This window comes from Protopterus annectens, chromosome 10.part0 (genome assembly GCF_019279795.1).
Source record: "Protopterus annectens isolate FY-2018-M chromosome 10.part0, PAN1.0, whole genome shotgun sequence".
NCBI classification, from domain to species: Eukaryota; Metazoa; Chordata; order Ceratodontiformes; family Protopteridae; genus Protopterus; species Protopterus annectens.
This window is the reverse complement of record NC_056744.1, coordinates 1,818,922,179-1,818,946,228: the sequence shown is the minus strand read 5'-3', so window position 1 is coordinate 1,818,946,228 and position 24,050 is coordinate 1,818,922,179. Positions and strand designations below refer to the sequence as shown.

The 24,050-nt window shown below is 43.0% G+C and overlaps 1 protein-coding gene across 3 annotated transcripts in view; it reads left to right on the top strand.

Annotated features, from left to right (window-relative positions):
* Nucleotides 1–24,050, top strand: part of PKMYT1 (protein kinase, membrane associated tyrosine/threonine 1) — a 901,925-nt gene that overhangs the window by 270,142 nt on the left and 607,733 nt on the right. For all 3 annotated transcript variants that reach the window (XM_044086665.1, XM_044086666.1, XM_044086664.1), the window contains exon 4: nucleotides 17,783–17,889. In XM_044086665.1, coding sequence (XP_043942600.1) covers nucleotides 17,783–17,889 — 107 coding nt within the window. The remainder of the gene's footprint in view (nucleotides 1–17,782; nucleotides 17,890–24,050) is intronic.

Genomic DNA, 24,050 nt, shown 5'->3' with positions numbered 1-24,050 from the left:
GGAGCTAGCAGAGTCTTCATCTGTCTATCCGTTGAACAAGGAGTCTCTAACGATGTATAGATATGGAAAGCGTATCTTCTCTTCAGCAGTTTTTATCCTCAGATCACTGAACTGTCTCAGTCCTTTTACTAAGCTTCAGAGAGATCTCCTCAAGGAGTTAGGAGATGCTCTTCAAGGTACATCTACTGAAGGAGTTCCTGAGAAGGTGACTGCTCAGTTGTCGACCTTAAATTCCATCATGAACTCCTCCATGAGGCTGATCCCCTATGCAGCCGACGGAGCGAGCAGGGCAGTGGGTTCAGGATTTTCCCTTGGGAGACACTCCTGGGTGCGCTTATGTAATTTTGCGGAGCCTTTCAAGTCTATCTTTACCAACACCCCATTTGACGGTGGTTCTCCATTTGGACCGAAGGTAAAAGATACACTCACCAGGTGTGAACAAGAAAGGAAAACTCTGCCATGGGAGTACGTTTTACCGTCCCTTCTAGACCATATCCCAAGGGTCAGAGAGGTGGTAAAATGTGGTTCAAGAAGTCCCAGAGATTTTTCCTGGATGCACAGGGTGACGACTCCTTCAGAGGCAGAGGAGGAGGAGGAGCAAATGGTAGATGTCCTAGAGGCAGAAGGGGGCGCAAAACCAGGGTGGCCGCGATTCTTTTCGAGTCCGTCCCCATCAGCGCTCCTGATGTGGGGTCCGGCTTTGCTTCTCTGGAGCCAGTCGGGGGTTGCCTATCTTTGTATCCAGAGGCCTGGCTAAACATCACCAAAGACAAATGGGTACAAAGAATAATCACCAGACATTACTCTATACCCTTTTCTCTTCCACCTCACATTCCCAAGAAGATCCCGGATGTTCCACCCAGTCACAGAGATCAAGCAACCATCGAAGTTCAAAAGCTGCTTTCAAAGAGATCCATACATCCCCACAGACCAGATAAGATTTGGAAGTTACTCCAGATTCTTTTTAGTTGCAAATTGAACAGGGGACTGGAAGCCCATCTTGGACCTCAGCAGACTAAATGAATCCGTAAAGAAAGCCAAGTTTTGGATGGTGACACTGCAGTCTATACTCCCTTTGTTAGGGAAAGACAATTGGATGCGTACCACCATATAAAAATGGACAGGACATTAAGGAATCCTTTACGCTTCCGGCTGGGAGCCAGTCATTATCAGTTTTGTGCTCTGCCCTTTGGTCTCACCACAGCCCCCAGGGTGTTCAGTAAATGTATGGCAGTAGTGTGACAGCTCACCTGAGATGTCGAGGATTCCAAGTTTTTCTGTACCTGAACAACTGGCTCCTGACCGCCACCACCAGACATCTACTTCTACAAACCAGAGATTCGATAATCCAACTTTGCTCCCAGCTGGGGATTACAATAAATTGGGAAAAGTCTGCCCTATCGCCCTCTCAATTTTTGACTTTTATAGGTGCAGAAATAGACACAGTCGCCATGCTATCTCATCTACCTGCAGACAGAATTCAAAACCTCAGACAAATTCTCAGTCTACTTCCTGTATAGAAAGTCGAGGGAAAGACTGTGCTGAAACTCTTAGGGACCATGGAGGGAAAGACCGTGCTGAAACTCCTGGGACCATGACCTCCACCATAACTCTAGTCCCTCTAGCCAGATTGCATATGCGAATTCTCCATTGGCTTCTGTCTTCCCAGTTGTCTTTTCAACAACTGCCTCTATCTCGCCATATCTTCAGAAGAGTATTGCAAAAAGGACCTTTGTTGGTGGATTCAACCCGATCAGCTAACAAAAGGCACTCCATTCCTTCCTCGCCAACCCATTGCTACTGTGACCACGGATGCCTCACAGATAGGTGGGGGCGGCATTCTCTAGACAGGACTGTCCAAGGCACATGGCAAGATCACGAGGCTCACCTACATATCAATGTCTTAGAGATGAGAGCAGTGCTACTGGCGTTGCTAGCACTTCACGACTTTCTTCCTCTAGGGATGATAGCAATCCAGTCGGACAATATGTCAGTGGTATGGTATCTAAACAAGCAAGGAGGAACCAGATCTTTACCCCCTTTGTCGAGAGGCTCTTCGTGTTTGGAAGTGGGCTATATCTTCCCAACGCTTTCTAGTAGCAACGCATATTCCAGGGAAAACCAATGTGATACTGTATTGGTTTAATTAGCATATCTAATTGATCAAGGTTTATGATAGGTACATTTGAATGTGAAATTACTGTTAGTGCTTGTGATGTAATGCTCCTTTTACTCTGGAGAAGCCATTGATTTACATATGGTGAAAGCGCTTGGTATTTTGGAGCTTGTTGTGAGCTTTGTAATAAACAGCACTATGTGCAGTCCGTATTAATTTCAGTGATAGACAACAAGCTCGGCAGGGCAGTCTTGATGCCTCACGAGTGGTCTTGGAGTCAGGAAATAGCAGAACAGATCTTCTGCAAATGGGGACAGCCTTGCTGCAATCTCTTTGCCAAGTCCGATCAACGCCAAATGCAGCAGCTACTTCTCCCTCACCCCCCCCCCCCCCTCTGGGGAAGTCACCGAGAGATAGACTTGTTCAAGATTGGCCCCTAGGACTCTATGCATTTCCTCCCTATCCACTCGTAGCCAAAGTGATACAGAAAGCAAAGTGATTGGGAAGCAAAATGATTCTCATCACTCCTTTACTGGCCTCACCAGATTTGGTTCCCCTTTCTCGGGCCTCATCTACTAGACGATCCATGTATTCTGGACCCAGTCCTAGACCTCTTGACACATGTCGGGCTCCCTTCACCCCAGCCTTCACACCCTCAACTTGACAGCGTGGCTGCTCCACTTCCATCTCTAGTCAGGCTTCATGATCTTTCAGCTACTGTGACCCACATCCTTACGTCTTCACATAAAACTTCCACTAGGAAGTTATGCACTAGCAAATGGAAAAGGTTTTCTACCTGGGCTAAAGAAAGAAATGTAGATCCTTACACAGCATCCATCCCTATGGTTTTAGAATTTTAGTCTCAACTTTTCCATCAGGGATCAGCTGCTGCCACAATTAGGGTCCAATTGGCAGCCATATCTGACTTTCATTTGGGACAACATGATTCCAATCTGATGTCCCACAGATTATGTGAAACCTTCATTAAAAGCGCTACTTTGTTGAGACCTCCCTTTCAGGAACCTGCATCTCCTTGGGATCTAAACTTTGTTCTGTCCAAACTAACTTCCCCACCTTTTGAACCTGCACATTCGTGTCTATTGACGTTTCTGTCTTGGAAGACTTTGTTTCTAGTAGCCATCACATCAGCCAGACTAGTTTGAGTTGCAAGCACTGTCAGTTAAGTCCACCAAGAACAGCTTTACCATTCCAGTGGCCACCACCATCAAGTAGAAACACAGCTCACAATAAGGCAGGATACCAACTCAAATTTATTAACGTCACAGTAGAGTAGAACAAACAACGTTTTCGTCGATAAAGCGACTTCCTCAGACAAAATGATGTACAAATTCAACTCCTTAAATACTCTGCCTCACAATCAATTATTAGAAGTAATAAAACAATTATATAATTAAATAATAAAACCTGTATTAATTGGTTGATGCAAAATTTAAAATCAACAAATATCTAGAATGTAATATTGTAACTTATGAATAGAATAAAACTTTTGATACTTGTGTTTTATACATAAAACCACATATTACCACTGCGTAAACCATCTTAATTAAGATGCATGATTTAAAATATATATATAAAAAAATATATATATATAAAAAATTTTTTAACAAAGGGGCTTCTAAACATACAATACTAAATGAACTAAGTAGTCACCATACTCTGTGTATTATTACAGTTGGAATAAATACACAAAATAACAACAGATAAAAAATATCATGCCTCCTAGATTATACACGTCCTGCTTTTAGCTTAAGACATGGAACAGTAGAAATAAAATCATTAAGGCCTGGAAATCTGTTAGATTCTAAAAGAATTTGCCAAAAAGTCTCTCTGTTGGCAAGTATACTTTCCCAAGGGCCTCCCCTTATATCCCTAGCAACAGCTTCCAGGACAAAGAACAAAAACCTAGCACCCTCACACTGTTGTGTATGCCTATACAATGCGTTTTTACTGTTGGACTTAATAATGTCATATTGATGTTCATATATACGGCGCTTCAACTGCCTTTCGGTTTTACCAACATAAAACGCCTGACAGGACTGGCAAATAGCCAAATAAACAACCCCAGTGGAGGTGCAATTAGAATATTCTACAGCTTTGATGTTTCTATTCCTACTTTCAATGTATACATGATCATCATGAATTATGTATTTACAATAGGAACAACGCCCACATTTGTAGGTCCCTTTTCTGGTTCGGTGAGACCGTACTGGTGGATTGTTGCTTTCCAGCGTCCTTTTAATGTTAAATCCTCTCCTAAACACGGTTTTCAGATTCTTCCCCTTAATGTGGCTCAGATCAGTAAAGTCTTGAAATGTTTCCCATTCCTTTTCCACTATTTTCCTAACATACCCTGCATTAGCACTATAATCCGTTATAAATGCCAAGTTGCTAGAAAATGTTTCAGCCACATTCCCTGATATTGGACCATTAACAACATTGGTACCCCATACCTAATATAGGACTAAATTTAGTGGATCGAGCTCCCTCTACCTCCTTTCGAACCGATTGAATCATATAGGTGGGGTACCCCCTTTCCTGAAACAAGGATGTTAGTTTGTCACACTTAAGCTCAAACTGAAAATCATCCGAGGTCATACGTGAAACCCTGACGTACTGTCCTTTCAGAATACCTCTTTTTTGAAATCTGGGGTGTGAACTCTGATAGTGAATGTAGCTGTTGGAAAATGTCGGTTTTCTGTATATACAGGACTTTACCCCATCACCATCCTTAGTAAGAGTTACGTCCAAATAGTTGACACTTTGATGGGAGGTTTGGTATGTGAATTTTAAAAAAGTAGTAGAATTGTTAATATAAGTAACAAAATCATGTATACGGTCAACAGGTCCAATCTAGAAAATACAAATATCATCTAAAAACCTACAATAGTAGTTCCAAAAATTAGAAAATTCACTGTTAAAGACGAATTTCTTCTCCCATATGCACAATACTATATCAGCATATATGGGAGCACAATTAGCTCCCATAGAAACGCCTGAAATCTGCTGAAAGTATTCACCAGAAAAATATAGGAAGTTATTGTGTAAGACAAGCCCTAATAATTCAATAATCATACTAACATCATTGTTGGTAACTTCTGGGCAGTTCCAAAGGGCCTCCTCTATCCATTCCAACCCAATATCTGATGGAATAACTGAAAAAAGCTCTACCACATCGATGGTAACAAATGTAACTTCAGTATGAAATAGGTTGGCATTCACATTACGGAGAAAAGCCCAAGAATCTTTAAGTATGTATTCCTTCCTACCCCAGAGTGCCTTTAATTTCCAGTCCAAGAACTTGGAAATATTGTGAGTTTTATAACCCTGGGCCGCTACTATAGGTCTTAGGGGAGGGTCAGCTAAGTTTTTGTGAATCTTGGGCACCCCAAACATTGTGGGTACCCGTGGATCAGTATTGTGTAAGTAAGAAAAAGTGTCCATTTCTATGACTCCCTGGTCTAATAAATCTTGAATGGCCAAGTCTATCTTTTTGTATGATCGATTAATCTCATGTATGGATGCCGACGTGTATTTAGTATAATCATATAACAAGTTATACATTTTAGCTTCATACAAATTCTGATCCATTAGGACTGTCCCCCCACCCTTGTCGGGTTCCATGACCCTAAGAGAAGATAAATGACCAAAGTCATGCAATAAAGAAGTTTCTTCTTGGCTTAAATTAGCTGCATATTTAGACTTACCTAATTCTTTTCTAAGTTGTTGTTCAATTCTAAGTTCTAAATTCTTAAGTTGGGGATGTAAAGGAGGGTTAAATGTACTGGACTTCCTCAAATGCAAACTGGGGGTCCCTGAAACCCCTCCAAATAAATTCTCAAGATTAAGTTTACGAATGAATAACTTAAGATCCAAAATTGTATGAACTATGTTACTACATCTGCTGGGGACAAATTTAAAACCTTTCATAAAAAGTTTGAAGTAAACATCAGTGACAGGGAAATCACTATAGTTATATATATGGTAGTCATCCTTAGTATACATACTGTAGTCACCTATTTTAGTTTCAATAAATTGTTTTGTAGCTACCATTCCTGTCTCCTGTTCCTTCTCCATCCCCGAGTTTGCCCCCCACCCCCCAAAGGTTGGGGGGATTGCCTCAAGGGAGGGTGATTCCCTACCGATGAATAGCCCTGTTGGCGTATCCGTTCTGATCTCCGGGGTAAAAAATCATCGTCCTCATTCCCCTGTAAAGGTACCTGGTGATCAACAAAAACTTCAGATGTATTTTCTTCCCGTAAAGGTGCATCGAGTGCATCCCGATTAGAGTTATATTCAGTGGGATAAACAGGGGCAAAAGGTCTAAAAGATGGTGGATTGGGGTACTGTCTACCCTCCTCATACTCTTTAATATCCCTACTTAACTTCTTGTATTTGCGTTTTAAAACAGTATCACAATGCTAGTCAACCCCTTTCCTAATATCATAATATTTATGTTTTTCAACCTCGAACAATAAATCAGAAGTAATGTTCTCATTATATTTAAAAATATCATTTTGTAAACAACAAATTTCTTTACCATTTTTCTTTATAATCGCTTTAACAACTTCAAGACCACATGTATCAAAAGCTTTTATCAAATCCTTATGGAAATCACTGCCAGGTATAACCTGGTTAGGGTATTTATATACCCGTAGACCCTTAGGAACAATACTCTTTTTAAGGCATTCAGCCAAATACACATTGTCCAGTTCCAAGGTTTTATACCTGTAAAGTGCATTCTCCAGCAAACGCAGCGAATCCTGAATACTGCGACAGTCCTTGGAATTAAAAGCTCTCTGATCACTGAAGCAAAAATTAGGTTTGAAGTTCACCCACTCGCGAAATGAGGATGTAGGTACATCATCCCTTCCTTGCCCTTCCATGGGTTGATTGGACGGATTGTGTTCATGGAGAACTGCTGGTGTACGCCGAAAATCAGTCTCTTTAGGTGACCCTGCAGCTTCCGGTGAATTAGCATGGACCGAACCATTGGTTCGAACTAGTGCAGGTGGAGCTGCCGGAGTCTGAAAAACAGTTTTGAGAATTTCTCGTTGATCCAAAATTAAGTTAATACCTTGACTTAATGGTGTAAGTAAATGGATGAGAGCAGTCAATTGACCCATGAGCTGTGATATACCTCCAATGTCGGACTTGTTGGAAGGATCTTGGCAAAGGCCCTTGCCCTCACCGGAGGTGGAGGCACCCGAACAGGCTTCCATAACTCAATCCACAAAGAGAAAAAACGCTGTAAACACACAAAGTCCACCAAGAACAGCTTTACCAATCCGGTGCCCACCACCATCAAGTAGAAACACAGCTCACAATAAGGCAGGATACCAACTCAACTGTCAGTTAAGCCACCTTATTTGATTTTCCACGGACAGAGTTTCCCTTCGTACAAATCTTTCCTTTATCCCTGAAGTTTGCTCTCAGACTAATTTGAACCAAACCATAGAATTACCTGTATTTTTCCCTAATCATTCCAGTCCTGCAGAATACAACTTTCATCAAATTGATGTTCACAGGCAGTTACGGTTCTACCTTCACAGGACTAAGAAACTGAGAAAGTCTGATCAATTGTTTACTTTTCTGAGTCTAGAATAGGTCTGCCAGTCTCTAAAATGACCCTATCTAATTGGATTTCAAGCTGTATTTTCTTTGTTTACTCCTCCAATGGAAAGACTCTACCGTTCAAGATTAAGGCTCATTCTGCAAGATCCCAGTTTACATCTGCTGCCTTCCAAGCCAGAGTTCCAATTGACAGTATCTGTTCAGCAGCAACCTGGGCTCATACATTTATTACTCATTATAAATTGGATCTGACCTCAAGGGGTAGAGCCTCCTTTGGTTCCATGGTACTCTGGAGTATTTTCCTGTGAGCCACCCAAGAATACGGTGCTAGGGATGCTGTCCTATATGTAAGAATGAAGGCGAGATAGGACTACAGAACATAAAGAAGTTATGTACTCACCATAACGTTCCATGTTTTTAGTCCATCTTGCCCTTCATTCTTACGAAACCCATCCACCTACCCCCATCCTGGAAGGATCTGGAGACAGGATAGTGTTACCTTTGGTAGGGTGGAGACCTTTCATTATTGTTGTTCTTTCTGGATAACCTTTATTTCTAGCCTTCTATAGTTTAGCAGCAAACAAGATCTGGAAATTGCACTGTGGGATACCTACACTAGCCAACTAAGAGACTTTGAGCTTCTAAATAGGCCGAGACGGAGCCAAGGATAGGCTCCGAACCCATATGTAAGAATGACTGGTGAGATGGACTACAAACATGGAACGTTATGGTGAGTACATAACTTTTTTTTTCTGCATCAACTTTGTATTTAACTTTATTCTGGCTGGCAGCCATGACTTATCACAAACTCTTGCAGAAAGTTACTACTTTCTACCATTTAGCTTTGTTCATTGAACATTAACCCACTGCTTGTTTCCTGCTGGAATGGGCGTGGCCTGTGTGATTGACAAGCCAGAGCCTGGTCAAGCAATATGCATAATACATAGACACCTGCTATTCTTTCATTTAAAAAAAAAAGTTGTGTTATCACACCAACTGTTTTTCTTTACTTAAATTTAAACAGAACATACTGATTGCAATGAACCAATTTTAGGTACAGCTAAGAAATCAAAGAACCAAGCAAACAAAAGTCATACTTTATCACTTCCGTGATAAAAAATTAAGATGTCAGACTGTATGCAATGACAATAAAATGTCGCATAAAACGTACAATTAGTATATCCAGTCATCATACATACACTATTTAGAGCACAGAAGCACGAGAGTATTGGATACCAACACAAGAGAATGGGAAGGGGGTGACAAAAACATGGAAAATAAAGAACACGGAGGCTGGAGGTTGATTCAGTTTAAAAGTGAAAGATTATATCAGCTGCTACATGAAAAGATTGACTGTAACCGGAAAGGGGGGGGGGGTATGTCCTGAAGATGAGCAGTTACAGTAGTCTCCCAACTATGTCAAGTTTACGTAAACTATCATCCATGAATCCAATAGACAAAGCCCCTGCCTGCACAACACTAAATTCCAGTTACATATTTTAGTAACAGCCAATGAACTTCAAGGGTGAGGTCTGACACAATAGTCAAGATGCAAGGTGCTGGGTTTGATTACTGGCTAGGCTTGACTGTCTGCAAACTGATATCTACCCATGAACCTATAAGCTTAAAGCAGTCCCTGAGAAAACAATAACCATCCATCATTAAACTGCATAACTCAATACAGCAACATGCCAGCGTCTGCACAGGCATGTGGCAAGCGGAAAAGGACAGCTCATCTAAAAAATACATCTGATGCAGTTTTTGTTGTGTGAGTAAAAGAATTCCTACCTGGTTGCAGGTTCAATTAGTACTGTCGTGTCAGAGTATTACAGAAGGTCACAAGTCCTTGCATCTCCTATTAAAAACACAGGGCCACCTACTACCCAAACGTGAACTTGACTCCTTCACAAATGTCCACGTATGCCAAACTACCTGCATTATCTTCTATAAATCTTTTCTTTATACTCATAATGGCCACAGAGATGATCAATGTGATGTCCTATCTCGCCTTCATTCTTAGCAGGTTGAGTTCGGGACCGATCCTCTGTTCTGACAATGCCTTATACAAAAGCACGAGGTCTTCCACTAGCTTGTGGCTAAACAATCCCATCATGCACTAGGAGAGCTCCCCAGATCTTGTTTGCCGCTAAACAAGATTGGGTGCTCTCCTACTGGCTCTGGCTAAGTAGACATTTTTCTTCTTGATATTGCTAAACAATTCTTAGCAATTTCTAATGGTTTAATTCTTTAATATTTACGAGTTAAGTAGTTGTATAGTTGTTTTCCAACAAGTTTTTTTCACTGCTGTTGGCTGTCATTTCCTCGCAAGGCCTCCCACCCTCAAACCAATAATTTAGAGCAAGTTTTAGTTAGAGGGCTTTCTTTCCCTTATTCCCTCAAGGCTATTTCGTTTAAGTTAGAGAACAGCCTTTAGAATATTCTCCAAGTATTTTTTTTTTGTTCGGTTTGCTATATAGAGTTGTCTTAGCCTATTTAGATTAGAGGGCTTTTTCCCTTTTTTCACCTTGTCTTAGTGTTTTGTCTTTCTGATTGGCAAAAAAAAAAAAGTAGTGTACTTTTTATGCATATAGAGTATTGTTTGTTGCTTTCCTTTCTGGTCGCTGACTTTTGTAGTATGGCTTCAAAGGATTCTAAGGAAGCTAAACCCTCTGGGTTTAAGAAATGCATTAAACTATCGTCCTATTAGCCTGACGAGTCTGGTCTGCAAGGCCATGGAACGTATCATAAGGGAACTCCTAAACAAAGACATTGATAACCTCCAAACTCTGGATCCCACCCAGTTCTCGTTTGTGAAAGACAGATCATGCCTCCTGAACCTGATCGATTTCTTTGAGGCAGTCACCAAAGCCATAGATGAGGGTAAGGTGGTTCACACAGCCTATCTTGACCTCGCCAAGGCTTTCGACACCACCACCCCCATTCTGGAATTATAGCTAAAAATCACTAAACTTGGTATAAATCCCTACGTCACAAGATGGGTTGCCAACTGTCTCACTGACAGAACCCACACTGTAAAAGTTGCAGACTCCAAATCTGACCTCAAAGCAGTGACAAGTGGAGTACCACAAGGTTCCGTCCTGGGACCTCTCCTGTTAGCCTGTACTTCAGAGAAGTAGATACCAAACACAGAAGGCCTCTGGCTAACAAAGTTTGCAGATGACTGAAAACTAGGAGCCATAGTCAAGTCCCCAAATGATGTGGACTTCCTACAGAAGGGCCTCACTGAGACAGATGCCTGGTGTCAGAGCTGTGGCCTCAAGCTCTATGCCAAAAAGTGCAGTGTAATCCCCTTTGGTAAAAACTCTATACCCATGAACTACCATGTAGGCAGCAATCTACTTAACACTGAATGCGTGATGAGACCTTGGGACCCAGTGGATAGTAGTCTCTCATTTGATAGTCACATCGCCACAGTAGTTAGGAAGTCCTTCTATGTGGCACACCTCATCAGAAAAGGGTTCTCATCCAGAAAAAAAGAGGTCATTGTTCCCCTCTACTCATCACTTATAAGATCCATTATAGAGTACAACATCCCTTTTGGAATGTACATCACAAGACATCTGTAGCAGCTGGAAAGGCCACAGAAGTACCTCACAAAGAGGATTACTGGCCTCAAACAAATGCCCTGCACTGACCGCCTCAAAAAACTCCAGCTTTATTCCATAGCATATCGCCTACTCCAAGGTGATTTCTGCCTAACATATAAAGCTATGTCAGACCTAGAGCTGTTAGACATGCCACACCTAAAGAAATCCCAATCTCTCCGAGCTACACGCTCTAGAGACCTAAACCTTATCACCACAATAAACAGGACATGCTGGAGAGATAGATTCCTGTCCTAGAGATTTCCTATACTCTGGAACAAGCTACCTATCTATGTCAAGCAAAGTTCTTCATTAGCACTCTTCAAGAAAAATCTTGATGAGTGGATGGGGAAATAGGAAATACACCCCGGGGATCACTTCTGTGTCTCTGCTGGACAGTAGCACAGGAAAATAACTTTCTTGGGCAGAGTAAGATATGGAAACTTGCTGGCTAGGCTTGCGTAGGCCCTTGGGCCGATAGCCTAGTACCTACCTATGAACCTATAAATGCTGTCAGAAAATGTACATTACTGACGGGCATACAGTTTGTGTATAGTGTCTTGGAGAATTTCACTTGCAAGAGTCTTGTGCCATTTGTCACGCTTTTTGTCAGAGTGTTGCTAGAAAAGAAAAAAACAAGTTAATACTGAGAGGTCTGATAAAGACCCCTTTTTCTGTAGTGATAGAAGGTCATGGTCCATCAAAATTGGGCAAATCCCCATCTTGTAAGTCTGAAAAGATCCTCCTCTTCAAGCACTCAGTTGGAGACCTAAAAAAAAATTACCTAAAGTTTCAGCTCCGGACCCGAAGGCTGTTGGGTCCAAGAAGCCTGCTACCCTGGCTCCTTCAGTGCCAGCGCCAATGAAATTTCATTTGCGGAGCCGGTCCCCAGAATTGGAACCGGTATCTCCCACACTACAGTCCTCTAAATCTCCTACCCCCTCAACTTAATCTTCCAGGAGTCTGTCCAGTGATGTGGATCACATGGTGCAGAGGCTGGTAAGGACACTGGCATTTGCCAAACTGTTGTCGGATTCAATGCAGAGGGCTTCAGAACTGGCCATGCCTACCCTTTCACCGTCAATTCCTCCTCTGATCCTACCTCGGAGCCAGAATGTCTAGAACTGATCGTAGTGAAACCTTTGGAGCCAAGACCTATCACAGGATCTTCGGGTCTGACTACTACTCAGTTTTCTGTTTCATTTGAGCTCAAGAAGTCTAGGAGCTGACCGTTTCCAGTCTGGTCTGGGGAGGAAAGTCTGATTGGACAGTTGTCTGCTCCAAACTTGCCTCTCAGGGTGTTGGCTCGGATGAGCTTGGCTCCTAACTTAGCCTCGGAGTCAACCCCCTTGGTTCCGGGGATTCCCTCTGGTTCTTTGGAGCTGGGAGTTTCCTCAGATCAGGGGCTGGGGGCTTTCGAGGTGATGAGGAGAGTGTGCTGTCTCCACAGACAGGTCAACTCTCAGGTTGGGACATTTTTCCCCCACAGGCACCGGTGTCTGTCTCAGCAGCACTGCATCCACAGAGACACGGAAACCCTAGGCCTCGGGATGCCCCATTGGGCGACTCCCTCTTTTCTGAAGAGGTCCCTCTGAAGAAGCTATGCAAGAGAAAGCATTTAGACTCCTCAAAGGAATCCATCGCATTGGATACAGACCTTGATGATTCAGAAGGGTCCCCATGGCCACCTTCTGAGGATGTCTCCTTTGCGGACTTCCTGGAATTACTAAAACAGAGAGGCGGCTGGAAGTCCATCAACCCTTCTTGGGAGGAGTCTGTATACCTGAAGACCTTTGAGTCTAAACCTTCCGCCACTTGGGTGTCCCTGCCTTTCAACAAACTGCTGGACTTAGTTTGTCGAAAGACATGGGAGTCTCCAGATTTAGTGGAACCTGCTTCCATGGAGGCCAAACATATTTATCACATCACCCACAGATAAAATCTTTTTAACCAAAGGAGTCCCAGTAGATGCTATTGTGGTGGCGACAGCCATTTAAAAAGGAACTCTGAGACGTACTCTTCTGTCAGTCCGCCAGAGAGTCCAGTATGATGGACAGATAATGGAAAGCGTATCTTTTCTTCAGTGACTTTTGTGCTTAGATTGCTGAATTATCTTGCTCATTTCATTAGACTTCAAAGATATCTCCTGAAAGAGCTAGGAGATACCCCTTCAGCTACTGAACCTTGGAGGGTATCCGAGAAGGTTTCTTCTCCGCTCTCCATGTTAAATTCAGTGGTCATCTCTTCCAGGAGGCTCATTTCTTATGCAGCAGATGGAGTGAGCGGGGCAGTGGGTTCAGGAATTTCACTAAGGAAGCATTCCTGGGTGTGCTTGTGTGACTTTGCGGAGCCCTTTTAAATCTTCCTTTGTGAATGCCCCTTTCGATGGCTCGTCTTTGTTCAGGCCAAAAGTCAAAGACGCACTAAGCAGGTGTGAACAGGAAGGAAAGACTCTCTGCCGTAGGAGTCTGTTTTTCTCTAGTAGACCTTATCCAAAGGGTAATAAAGGGGAAAAATGTAGTTTCGAAAATCCCAGAGAGCTTTCCAGGACACATGTAGTGATTTTTTCTCCCAGGGGCAGAGGGGGAAGTACTAATGTAAGACGTTGACCATGCAACAATGTAGTTCCGCAAAACCAGGGCAACAGGGGATCATTCCTTGGTAAGCCTTTCAGCACTCCTGAAAGGAAGGCCTGCCAGTCCATCTCTGGAGGCAGTCGGGGGCCGCTTGTCTTTGTACCCAGAAGCCTGGCTAACAGTAACAGAAGATAAGTGGGTACAAAACATTGTATCCAGAGATTACTCCATACCCTTTTCTTTCCCCATCCCAAACACAAAAAAAAAAACCTCTTGGATGTTCCACCCAGTCAAAAGGAACATGCAACTCTAGAAATATAAAAGTTGCTAGACAAGAGTCATCCAAACAATCCCCACAGACCAATAAGGATCCGGAATTTACTCAAGGTTCTTTTTAGTTCCAAGGAAAACAGAGAATGGAGACCCATCCTGGATCTCGGCAAATGAAACAAATCAGTAAGACTGTCAAAGTTCCGGATAGTAACACTGCAGTCGTCAATACTCCTTTTCTGGGGCAAGACAGTTGGATGGACTCTGTAGACCTCCAGGATGTGTACTTCCACTTAAAAATGGACAGGCGATCCAGGAGTCATTTGCATTTTAGGCTGGGAGCCAGTCACTACCAGTTCCAAGCTCTCCCCTTTGGCCTCACTACAGCCCCCGATTGTTCACCAAGTGTATGGCAGTAGTACTGTCTCACTTAAGACGCCTAGAATTCTGAGTGTTTCTGTACCTAAACGATTGCCTGCTAACCGCCACCATCTTGCATCTACTATTGAAAGCAAGAGACACCAGCTTGCCCCATACTGGCCTTGTCAAATCTGGTTCCCTTTCCTTTGGCCTCATCTCCAGGAGGAGTCATGGATTCTGGACCCAGTTTCATACCTCCTGACTTGTGATTCAGGGATGCTCTACCCCCTCCCTTCGAACCCTCAAATTGACAGCTTGGCTGCTCCAGTTCCAAACATAGCCAGGCTTCCTAACCTTTCTCAGTCAGTAAAACATATCCTGATCTCGTCTCATAAGGCTTCCATGAGAAAGTTATAAGCAAATGGAAAAGATTTTCTTCATGGTCCTTGAATAATCACATTCATCCCTTCTCTGCCCCAATAGCTTCCATTCTTGAATTCTTAAAGCTATTTAATGAAGGTGCAGCTGCAGCTACTGTTCAAGTTCAGTTAGCAGTGATGTCTGATTTCCATCTAGGTGAGTCAGACCCCAGTGTGATATCCCACAGACTTTGCAAGACGTTTCTTAAAGGCGTTTTTTTATTAAGCCCACCCATCAAAGCCCCTGCAGCACCATGGGACCTAAATTTTGTCTTGTCCTGTTTGACTCTTCCCCCATTCGAACTGGCATCATCCTGCAATCTCAAGTATCTGACTTGGAAGATGATTCTTTTGATAGCAATTACTTCTGCTAGAAGAGTTTCAGAGCTACAAGCATTATCAATAACACCCCTACATGCTTTTTCACAAAGACAGAGTATCCCTACCAACAAAACCCATCATTTCTACCCAAAGTATGTTCAGAATCTAACTTGAATCAATCCATAGAACTACCATTTTTTCCCCAGCTATGGTAACAAGGCAGAATATATGCTACACCAACTGGATGGTATGGAGGCACTTAAATTTCTACTTACACAGGACAAAGGACTTCAGGAAATCTGACCAATTATTTGTATCCTTTTCAGACTCAAAGAAATGTGCTCCTGTGTCTGAAGTCACACTTTCAAAATGGCTATCAGATTGTGTTACCTTTACTTACAGTCTCGAAACAAAGACCTCTCCTACAAAGTAAAAGGTCATTCTACAAGAGCCATTGTAACCTCTTCTGCCTTTTGGGCTAGACTGCCAATTGATACCATTTGTGCCGCAGCAACATGGGCAGGGCCTCCTACCTTTATCACTCATTTCAAAGTGGATTTGGCGTCCAGGAACAGGGTATCCTTTGGGTCCACTGTTCTGAAGAATATTCTCCCTTGAGCCACCCAAGAAAGATGGTGCTAGGGACGCTGTCCCAACTTGCTAAGAATGAAGGCAAGCTAGGACAACATCACATATAAAAATTATGTACTCACCATAACGTTCCATGTGTGGTGTTCATCTCGCCTTCATTCTTACATCCCACCCTCCTTCCCCTAGCCCTTTGCTGCTGGAAGACAGAGATGATGCAATTGGCTATTAATGTTCTCTGGCCTTCTTGATTGCTCTGTAATATGTTTAGTGACCTTTATTTAGCTATATGTGCAACCAAAATCTGGGGAGCTTTCCCTGGTGCATGATGAGATAGGGTTTTTTAGCCAAGAGCTAGTGGAAGACCTCGAGCTTTTGTATAAGGCCGAGTCAGAACAGAGGATCGGTTCTAACTAAACCTGCCAAGAATGAAGGTGAGATGAGCAACACATATGGAACCTTATTGTGAGTGCATAACTGTTTTTATTAATCCATATCATTGCCAGATATCACTCTTGTGACCACCTACTGTAATTTGCTGATTTATTCCCAAATGGTTGAAGTTGCACTACCTCATCAGCCTTCTTCTTGAACTTTCCTTGGCAATTTCTGTTCTACATCTCTTCCTAAAAGATTCATACGTCTGTGATGCATTACAGTTTGGACACAGTCTCCAGAAACGGTCCTTCATACTTCGACAGTGCTCCATCATCTCCTTTCTCCAATTCCATGGCTTTATCTACCTTTCACACAGTCTTTTTGATGATCTCTTTTCAAGTCACTTGCTCAATAAAGCATACCTTTGTGATACATTACAAACCGGGCACTCTCCAGAAGCAGACCTTCTTTTGGTTTGATGGTGCTCTGACACATTCTTCTCTGAGGGCCTCCCAACAGTTATGTAGCTGGGGACTCTATCCATCATCAGTGAGGAAGAATGAAAAGGGCAACATAAGATGTAGGAGTTGTGTACTTACCATAACCTGCAGCATCAGATTTAGGAGTTGTGTACTTACCATAACCTGCAGCATCAGATTTAGGAGTTGTGCACTTACCATAACCTGCAGCATCAGATTTAGGAGTTGTGCACTTACCATAACCTGCAGCATCAGATTTAGGAGTTTTGCACTTACCATAACCTGCAGCATCAGATTTAGGAGTTGTGTACTTACCATAACCTGGCATCTGTGTTGTCCGTTTTCAGTCTTCCTTGCCTTCCTTCCCAGCCCTGTGCTTATCTTTTCTAGAAGGATATTGGATAATACAGGCCTGTTTTATAGTTCTAAGTCTGAGTTGTAATTCTTTATCTGCTCTGTCTCTGTGAGTCAGTAGACATGGGCAGCAAACTCGATCTGAGGAATTAGAGGTAGTGTAATGCATTATGGGAAAAGGGAGGTGCTTGAGATTATGATCTAAAGTCTGGAAAATGTGGCCAAGTTGAGTCAGAGCAGCTGATCTGTAACTCCTCAGTGAGGAAGAATGAAAATGGACAGCATGGATACCACATTATATTAAGTACACAACTCCTAATGTAGGGCCCTGCTGGCTTTTGTATACCTCTGGCAGGACTAGCTTAAAAATAAGCCTCTTCTGTTTAGCTGTGCACTTGTTCGATAATACACAAAGCAGTAACTTATTATGCACACAGGAATTAATGTTATGTTCACGCATACGTGTTTCTGAAGATTATAATGCTTGCCATTGGTGTACAGTAGCATATGGCCAATAGTCTAACTGCACCTATAAATACTGAGAGAAGAAAGCATAAATGAAAAAGGTTACTATGCACACAGGTTTGACAAATGATTAACTATTTTTTCTGCTGCAGTTGAGATGTTTCCTGTTCCTTTAAAAGGTAAAAGTATATGTAATAAATGAAGTGAACCTGAAACATGGCAATATTCTGAAATCTGTATGTGTGCATTTTTTATTCAGTTTAGGAATGACTATTCTAGAAATTTCCTGCAACATGGAACTTCCCAAAGGAGGCGAAGGGTGGCAGCAACTGAGGCAAGGTTATCTTCCTCCTGAGTTTACCTCTGGTAAGACACTAAAACTTTGAAACTTAACTAATGCTAGTGCAAAGTGTATTCTGCTTTCTTCATTCACAATGAAATTCTGTTGTTTCCTTGGACCTTTAAGGCTGTGTAATGGCTCCCTCCCTTAAACATGCACAGTATCCAGCCATCTCACTCCATTTTGACATACTTGTAAACAGTAATAGATGGAGCTATCTTTGCACCTGGTTTACCCTCCCTGGTTAAAATACACTACACTTGTTATTCACCTTTGTTTATGTGCAGCTGACTTGCTCAGTGCTTTTGTTTATATATTTATTTTTATTTATTTAACATTTGTTGACCGGGAATGTCCGACTAGGTTCCACAGATCCTGTTTTCAGCGGAGGCCCGGGGAGAAATGCTCCAAATGCATGTCTTTGGAATGTGGGAGGAAACCGGAGTACCCGGAGGAAACCCACGCGAACACAGGGAGAACATGCAAACTCCACACAGAAGGCACCCCAGCCGAGAATCGAACCGGAGAACCTCTTGCTGTGAGGCGACAACGTTAACCGCTACACCACTGTGCCGCCCATAAACTATGCTTTTAAACAGAAGCATTAAATAAACCTAAACGTGAAGTGTTTTGAACAGTAAAAACTGTCTCTAAATGTGAAATATATTAAACAATAAAGAACATTTTCTTATCTTGCTTGGTTTACTGCTTTACTGTTGTCTCTGTTACCATGGTATGTTCCATGATATGGTACTCTGGTTGTACCTGCAAATGGTTAGCTGTGTTATCAGTATACTACCTTGATAAACAAATGTAAAATAAAAAATTGTCATGTTTTACCCTCCTTGTTGAAACGCAGTGAAACAGAAACCATATTGCCATTTTTTTAATTATTTCCGGTGTGATCTGGTACAAACGTTCTTACAATATGGTCCACCCCACACAAAATTTAGCAAACTTTGGGAAACCTGGAGGGACAGATATGAGAGCACTAATCATAGACCTCAGGGAATCTGTGCTGTTGTGTGCAGTGCTGGCCCCAGACCAATACTTGTAGTTACCTTCTGTGATTTCTTTGCATTGATGTGGTTGTCTAGTATGCAAGTTGATATTAGTAGAGTCAAACTCAAGTCAGTTTGCAAGATGTGCCAATCTGTAGTGTGCATCATTACACACACATTTTAGGCATGTGTGGAATACTATGTTTCTAAAGATATTTGTACACTCACCGTTTTGTGATCAGAACACATCTGGTCTATGGGAGGGAGGAAAATAGGTGATGGAATAGGTGTTTATGGTTTTAGATAGCAGTGTATAAGATTTGGTTTAACAGCGGACTATTAATATCTGAAGCTTGACCTTTGCAAGAGTAAAAAGAAGAATCTAGTCGTATCAAATACCCAGTCCTTAGAAACAATCTACATCATTGCTCCCCTAATTCATTCTGTTTAATGAAGGTTTTTTTGTTAACACATTATCTTTGTAAAGCTTTTTATTTCTAGACTTGAAGCAGGCTTTGTACGAATTGAGCAACTTTTCACAAAACACAAGCTTAAGCTCGCTTGCAGTCATTAACCAAATAATTTCACATTCCTCCTGGCTATATGACAGAGTAATGAAACCCTATGAGCCAGGCAACTTGACTTTGACAAGTGGCTTGAGAGATTGAAGAGACAGCCAGGGAGTGGTGGAGTGAATAGTTTTTGCCAGCTTCCCCGATCCCCATCCTGGGGATACGCTTGCATGATAACGGTGGCCACATGACCAGAGGATGTGGGCTTTTTTCTTCCCCAAACCAGTAACAGTAGCCCTCATCTAGGTTTGTGTGTGGGAGGACATGCACGTCAGACAAAGGGCACAGAAAACTGAACAGTGATACAGGTGGGGTCACATTAGCCAGTAGGGATAGAGTTAGGATCCTGAACAGAAAATCTCTGATGGCTGCCTGTATGATGTTTCCTGTGGAAGGGGAGGACTGATGCACAGCAGGCAAACCTGGAAAAAAATGTTCCTGTTGCAGTGTCTGGCAGTACAACTACTCCTGTTTCAATGTTGTCCGTTAATGTGGCAGTCCATCAATATTCTAACTCCAGTTTCAATGGAATATCTTTTTTCTTTTGGCTGTTCCCATTAGGGGTCGCCACAGCGGATCATCTGTTTCCATTTCTTCCTGTCCTCTGCATCTTGCTGTGTCACACCAACCACCTGCATGTCCTCTCTCACCACATCCGTAAACCTTATCTTAGGCCTTCCTGTTTTCCTCTTTACTTTGCTTTATCCTTAACATCCATGGTCAGGTGTGAGTACTGTATGATTTACCCACAAGATCAGGGAAGCTAATTGTATAAAAGAAGCCAGAATGGGTAAATTGTTTACGACTTGCACCAGGCGTAGACCATCACTGTTGCAAAGATGTAAATTGTTAATGCAGACTTTGCTTTGAGCAGTGCCCCGTTGAGCATTGGGAGTGGCAGTTTTAATAAGCACGAGTCCATTGCTGGATGTATCATCATGAGGTTCCTGTGACATACGTTTTGTATTGCACTGTGGCGAAGTACCTTTTTGAATCAGGTTAGTTGTGAAATGTGTATGGGGTACAGACATGGGATATTTCCAATGGGCTATCTTAAAGTTTCAGTCAATACAGATACTAAAATTATAAAATCTGTGTGTGTGTGTGTGTGTGTGTGTGTGTGTGTGTGTGTGTTGAAATGTGTTACATTGTGGGTAATGATGGTGTTGGAGTGTCTGATTTTTGTTTAGTAGGCAGTTCATGCCTTTCTCCTTGGTGGTGCTTTAATTTGTCACAGGGGTGGACCAGTGTTAGTATCCAATGAGATGAAACTGGAGGACAGTTAAGATTGGCTACAAGGCCTAAATGAATCCCCAGTGTTCATGTGGAGTGTTAACCTTGTCCCCAGACCTTGTTAGACTTGTGGTGCATTTTTGCTGCTAGAATGCCATGTACTAAGTCCTTTAATTCTGACATGGAAGTGGGGTTACACTGGCAGACTTTACCAGAATGCATAAGTAAGAATTTACTGCATGCAGGGTCGAAGTTAACTTTACACGATTCTTTGCAGTTTTGTTCTGAACAATCTGTCTGTTGTTGTCCCCCTCATTCTGCTTCACTGATGAGTTATGGATCTGATCCTCTGATCTGTCTCAGCCTTCAACAGACTTTAGCTTCCAGGCTTGAGCTCCTCCCTTACCCACAATCCTCTACCCCTTGCTCTACCTCCTCAGATCTCATTTGCCGCCAGTGCATACAGACACATTCTCCAGTGCTCTGAGCCTCTCACCGCCAGTTAAGTGACATTTTCTTTTATTTTTCTCAATATTAAAATTTTTCTAACTTTTTATTCTTCTAATAATCTCCTCCTTTTCCTATCTAGTATTCGAGGGCATTGGGTCTTTTTCATCTTAACTTTTCCTGTCCCTTTGGGCCTTGACCCTTTCTTAAAAAAAAAAAAAAAAAACTGTACTTGATTTTTTTTTTTTAGGACTGATTGCCTTAGGGCATTCTGTTTATTTAAGGAATGGACAAGCCAACTGGATTTAAGAGAGCGAAATCCACCAGACAGCTCAAGGGAAATCCACTTTTGCTCAATGTAAACCACACTTTTAGGGTTAAAACTTTTTATTCGCTTTCGTCAGTACAGAATTCTTCAGAACAAGTAACTTAAATAACCAACCCCCTTTTTTTATATACAAGCATGATGAATACATCAAACAATTAACCAATAAAACATATTGTACACTCCCCCTCATTAAATCTCTTAAAAGATCCTATACATAAAAAGCTTACATATGTATTTATTTAATCAAATCAATATTCACAATTTCAATCTTTGCCCTTTTAAAAAACACTTTGTTAATAGTGTCATTTAACCCTGGGAACGTATCTGCTCCCAGTTTTAGCTGCCATGTAGTTTCTTTTTGTTCAACTTCGACTTTATAGTCCTCACCCCTTAGATCCTTGGGAACCTGTTCTAAACTAGAAAAGAACAAATGTTAAGTTGTCTATCTCGCCTTCATTCTTGCTGGATGGGTTCGGAGCCGACCTCGGCTCCGACTCGGCCACTCTAAAAGCTCGAGAGTTGGTTCCACCGGCTCGAGGCTCCCCTTATATCCCACAATGCTAGGCGAGAGTTACCTCAGATCTCGTTTGCCGCTACAGCTATCGAGGTGTTGGTTTTCTACCGGTTCTTGGTAAGTGACTTTCTAGTGTACTTAGTCTATTAAAACCCCTTTAATTTTAATATTTTTACGTATTTCCCTTAGTTTAGAGAAATTCTTATCCCCTTTCTTTAAAATTCCTGTTTTTTTCCCTCAAGAACTTTAAGTTCTTCCCTTGGGCCTTCAGGCCTCTTTTCCTTCCCTAGTGGAGAGTGTGTGTTATTTTTCTCTTAAAACCTAGTTAGTGGTTTATTATATATTTTAATTAGACAGGGTGTAATTAGTGTGTTTGTGACTGTGTGTGTGATTACACCTGTAGTTATGTCTAAAGAAGCAAAGGTCTCCGGATTCAAGAAGTGTGATGCGTGCTGTCAGAAAATGTCTCTGACAGACACTCACACTTCTTGTGTCTACTGTCTGGGACCTTTGCACCTGCAGGACTCCTGTGCTGTGTGCCATGGCTTCAGCCCCAGGGTCCTGCAGGAAAGAAAAAAATAAATTGATTTTAAGGGGCGTACTCAAGCCAGAGGATTCCCTTTCTGTTTCTACAGGGAAGCCCTCTAAGGCATCTAGGTCTTCGGCTCCGACAACTGAGCCGAGACCTAAGGTTTCTAAACCTCTGCCTACATCGGCTGCGGTGGGCCCCGATGAGTCTCAGTCCACAGTTTCTGTGGTTCCCTCGGCTCCGGCTGGAGCCGAGGTATTAGAAGTTCCCGTGTCGGCTCCGACCAGACCTTCGGAGCCGACAACTAGGAAGATGTCCAGGTCACCATCTCTTGGCTCCGTTCATTCGGCTCCAGGATCTCCCCTGCTGTCTGAACGGAGCCAAAGATCTCACTCCTCTAGGTCATCGAGGCTGTCGGATCATGACCTTCAGAGGGTAGTGAGTCGACTTCTTAAGTCCGAGGCACTGGCCCAGATGCTTCTGAGCCCGACTCATCAGTCGATGCCTGCCCAGGTCCATCAATATATTCCTCCTTCGACTCTCTTGAGCTCGGAGCCAGGTCGCGTCGGAACCGAGACTGTGATAGCGTCGGAGCCGATACATTTGTCTTCGGCTCCGTCGTCGGCTCCGATTTCTTCCTTGGAAGAATCTCGGCGCCGGACTTCCCTCGTCGGCTCCGAGGGGGTGAGTGGCATCGGACCCTTGTCCGACCCCCCTCTCCCTCTCGGTGCTTCGGCGCTGGTGAGTTCGGCTCCGACATCGGCCTCGGAGCCATCACTGTCGGTGCCGAGGGAGGTTCTTAGCTTCGGAGCGGGACCTCTGGCTTTGCCTGACAGGGTGCATTCGAGGTCATGCGGAGTGTGTTAGAGCCTGGCTCTACTCCACAGTCGGCTCCGTCCGCCCCTCCCTCTACGGTGCCTCAGGTCAAGTCGACTCACTCCCTCATCCCGGACCGCAGAGAGCCAGCTCCTCAGGAACCCTCTGTGGGATTTCCTCCTCTTCCGAGGCCTCTCCTGATTTGGCAGAAGAGCCCCCTCGGAAGAGGAAGTGTAAGAGGAAACACATTGACTCACCTGAGTCCATCACGCCTGCCACAGATTTGGATGATTCAGAGGGTTCACCCCGTTCCCCTTCTGAAGATGTCTCATTTGCAGACATACTAGAGATCCTGAAACAGAGGGAAATTGGCCAGCCCTCAACCCTTCGGAGGATGAATCTGTGTACCTTGAGGCGTTGGCTCTCGCCCTTCCACCTCCTGGGTGTCTCCCCCCTTTGACCCCCTCATGCAGGTGGTTGCTAAGAAGGCATGGACGGCTCCTGATTCAGTGGACCCCACTCCCAGGAGGCCCTCCAAGTTCATAACGGCACCAGCAGACAAACAGTTCTTAACAAAAGGAGTTTCTGTGGATGCTATGGTGGTAGCTGCTGCCACTAAGAAGGAGCTAGCTGATCCTTCAGTACCTGTCCATCCACCTAACAAGGAATCTATGTCCATGGACAGGTACGGGAAGCGGATGTTCTCGTCAGCGACATTTACCATGCGTTCGCTGAACTACCTATGCC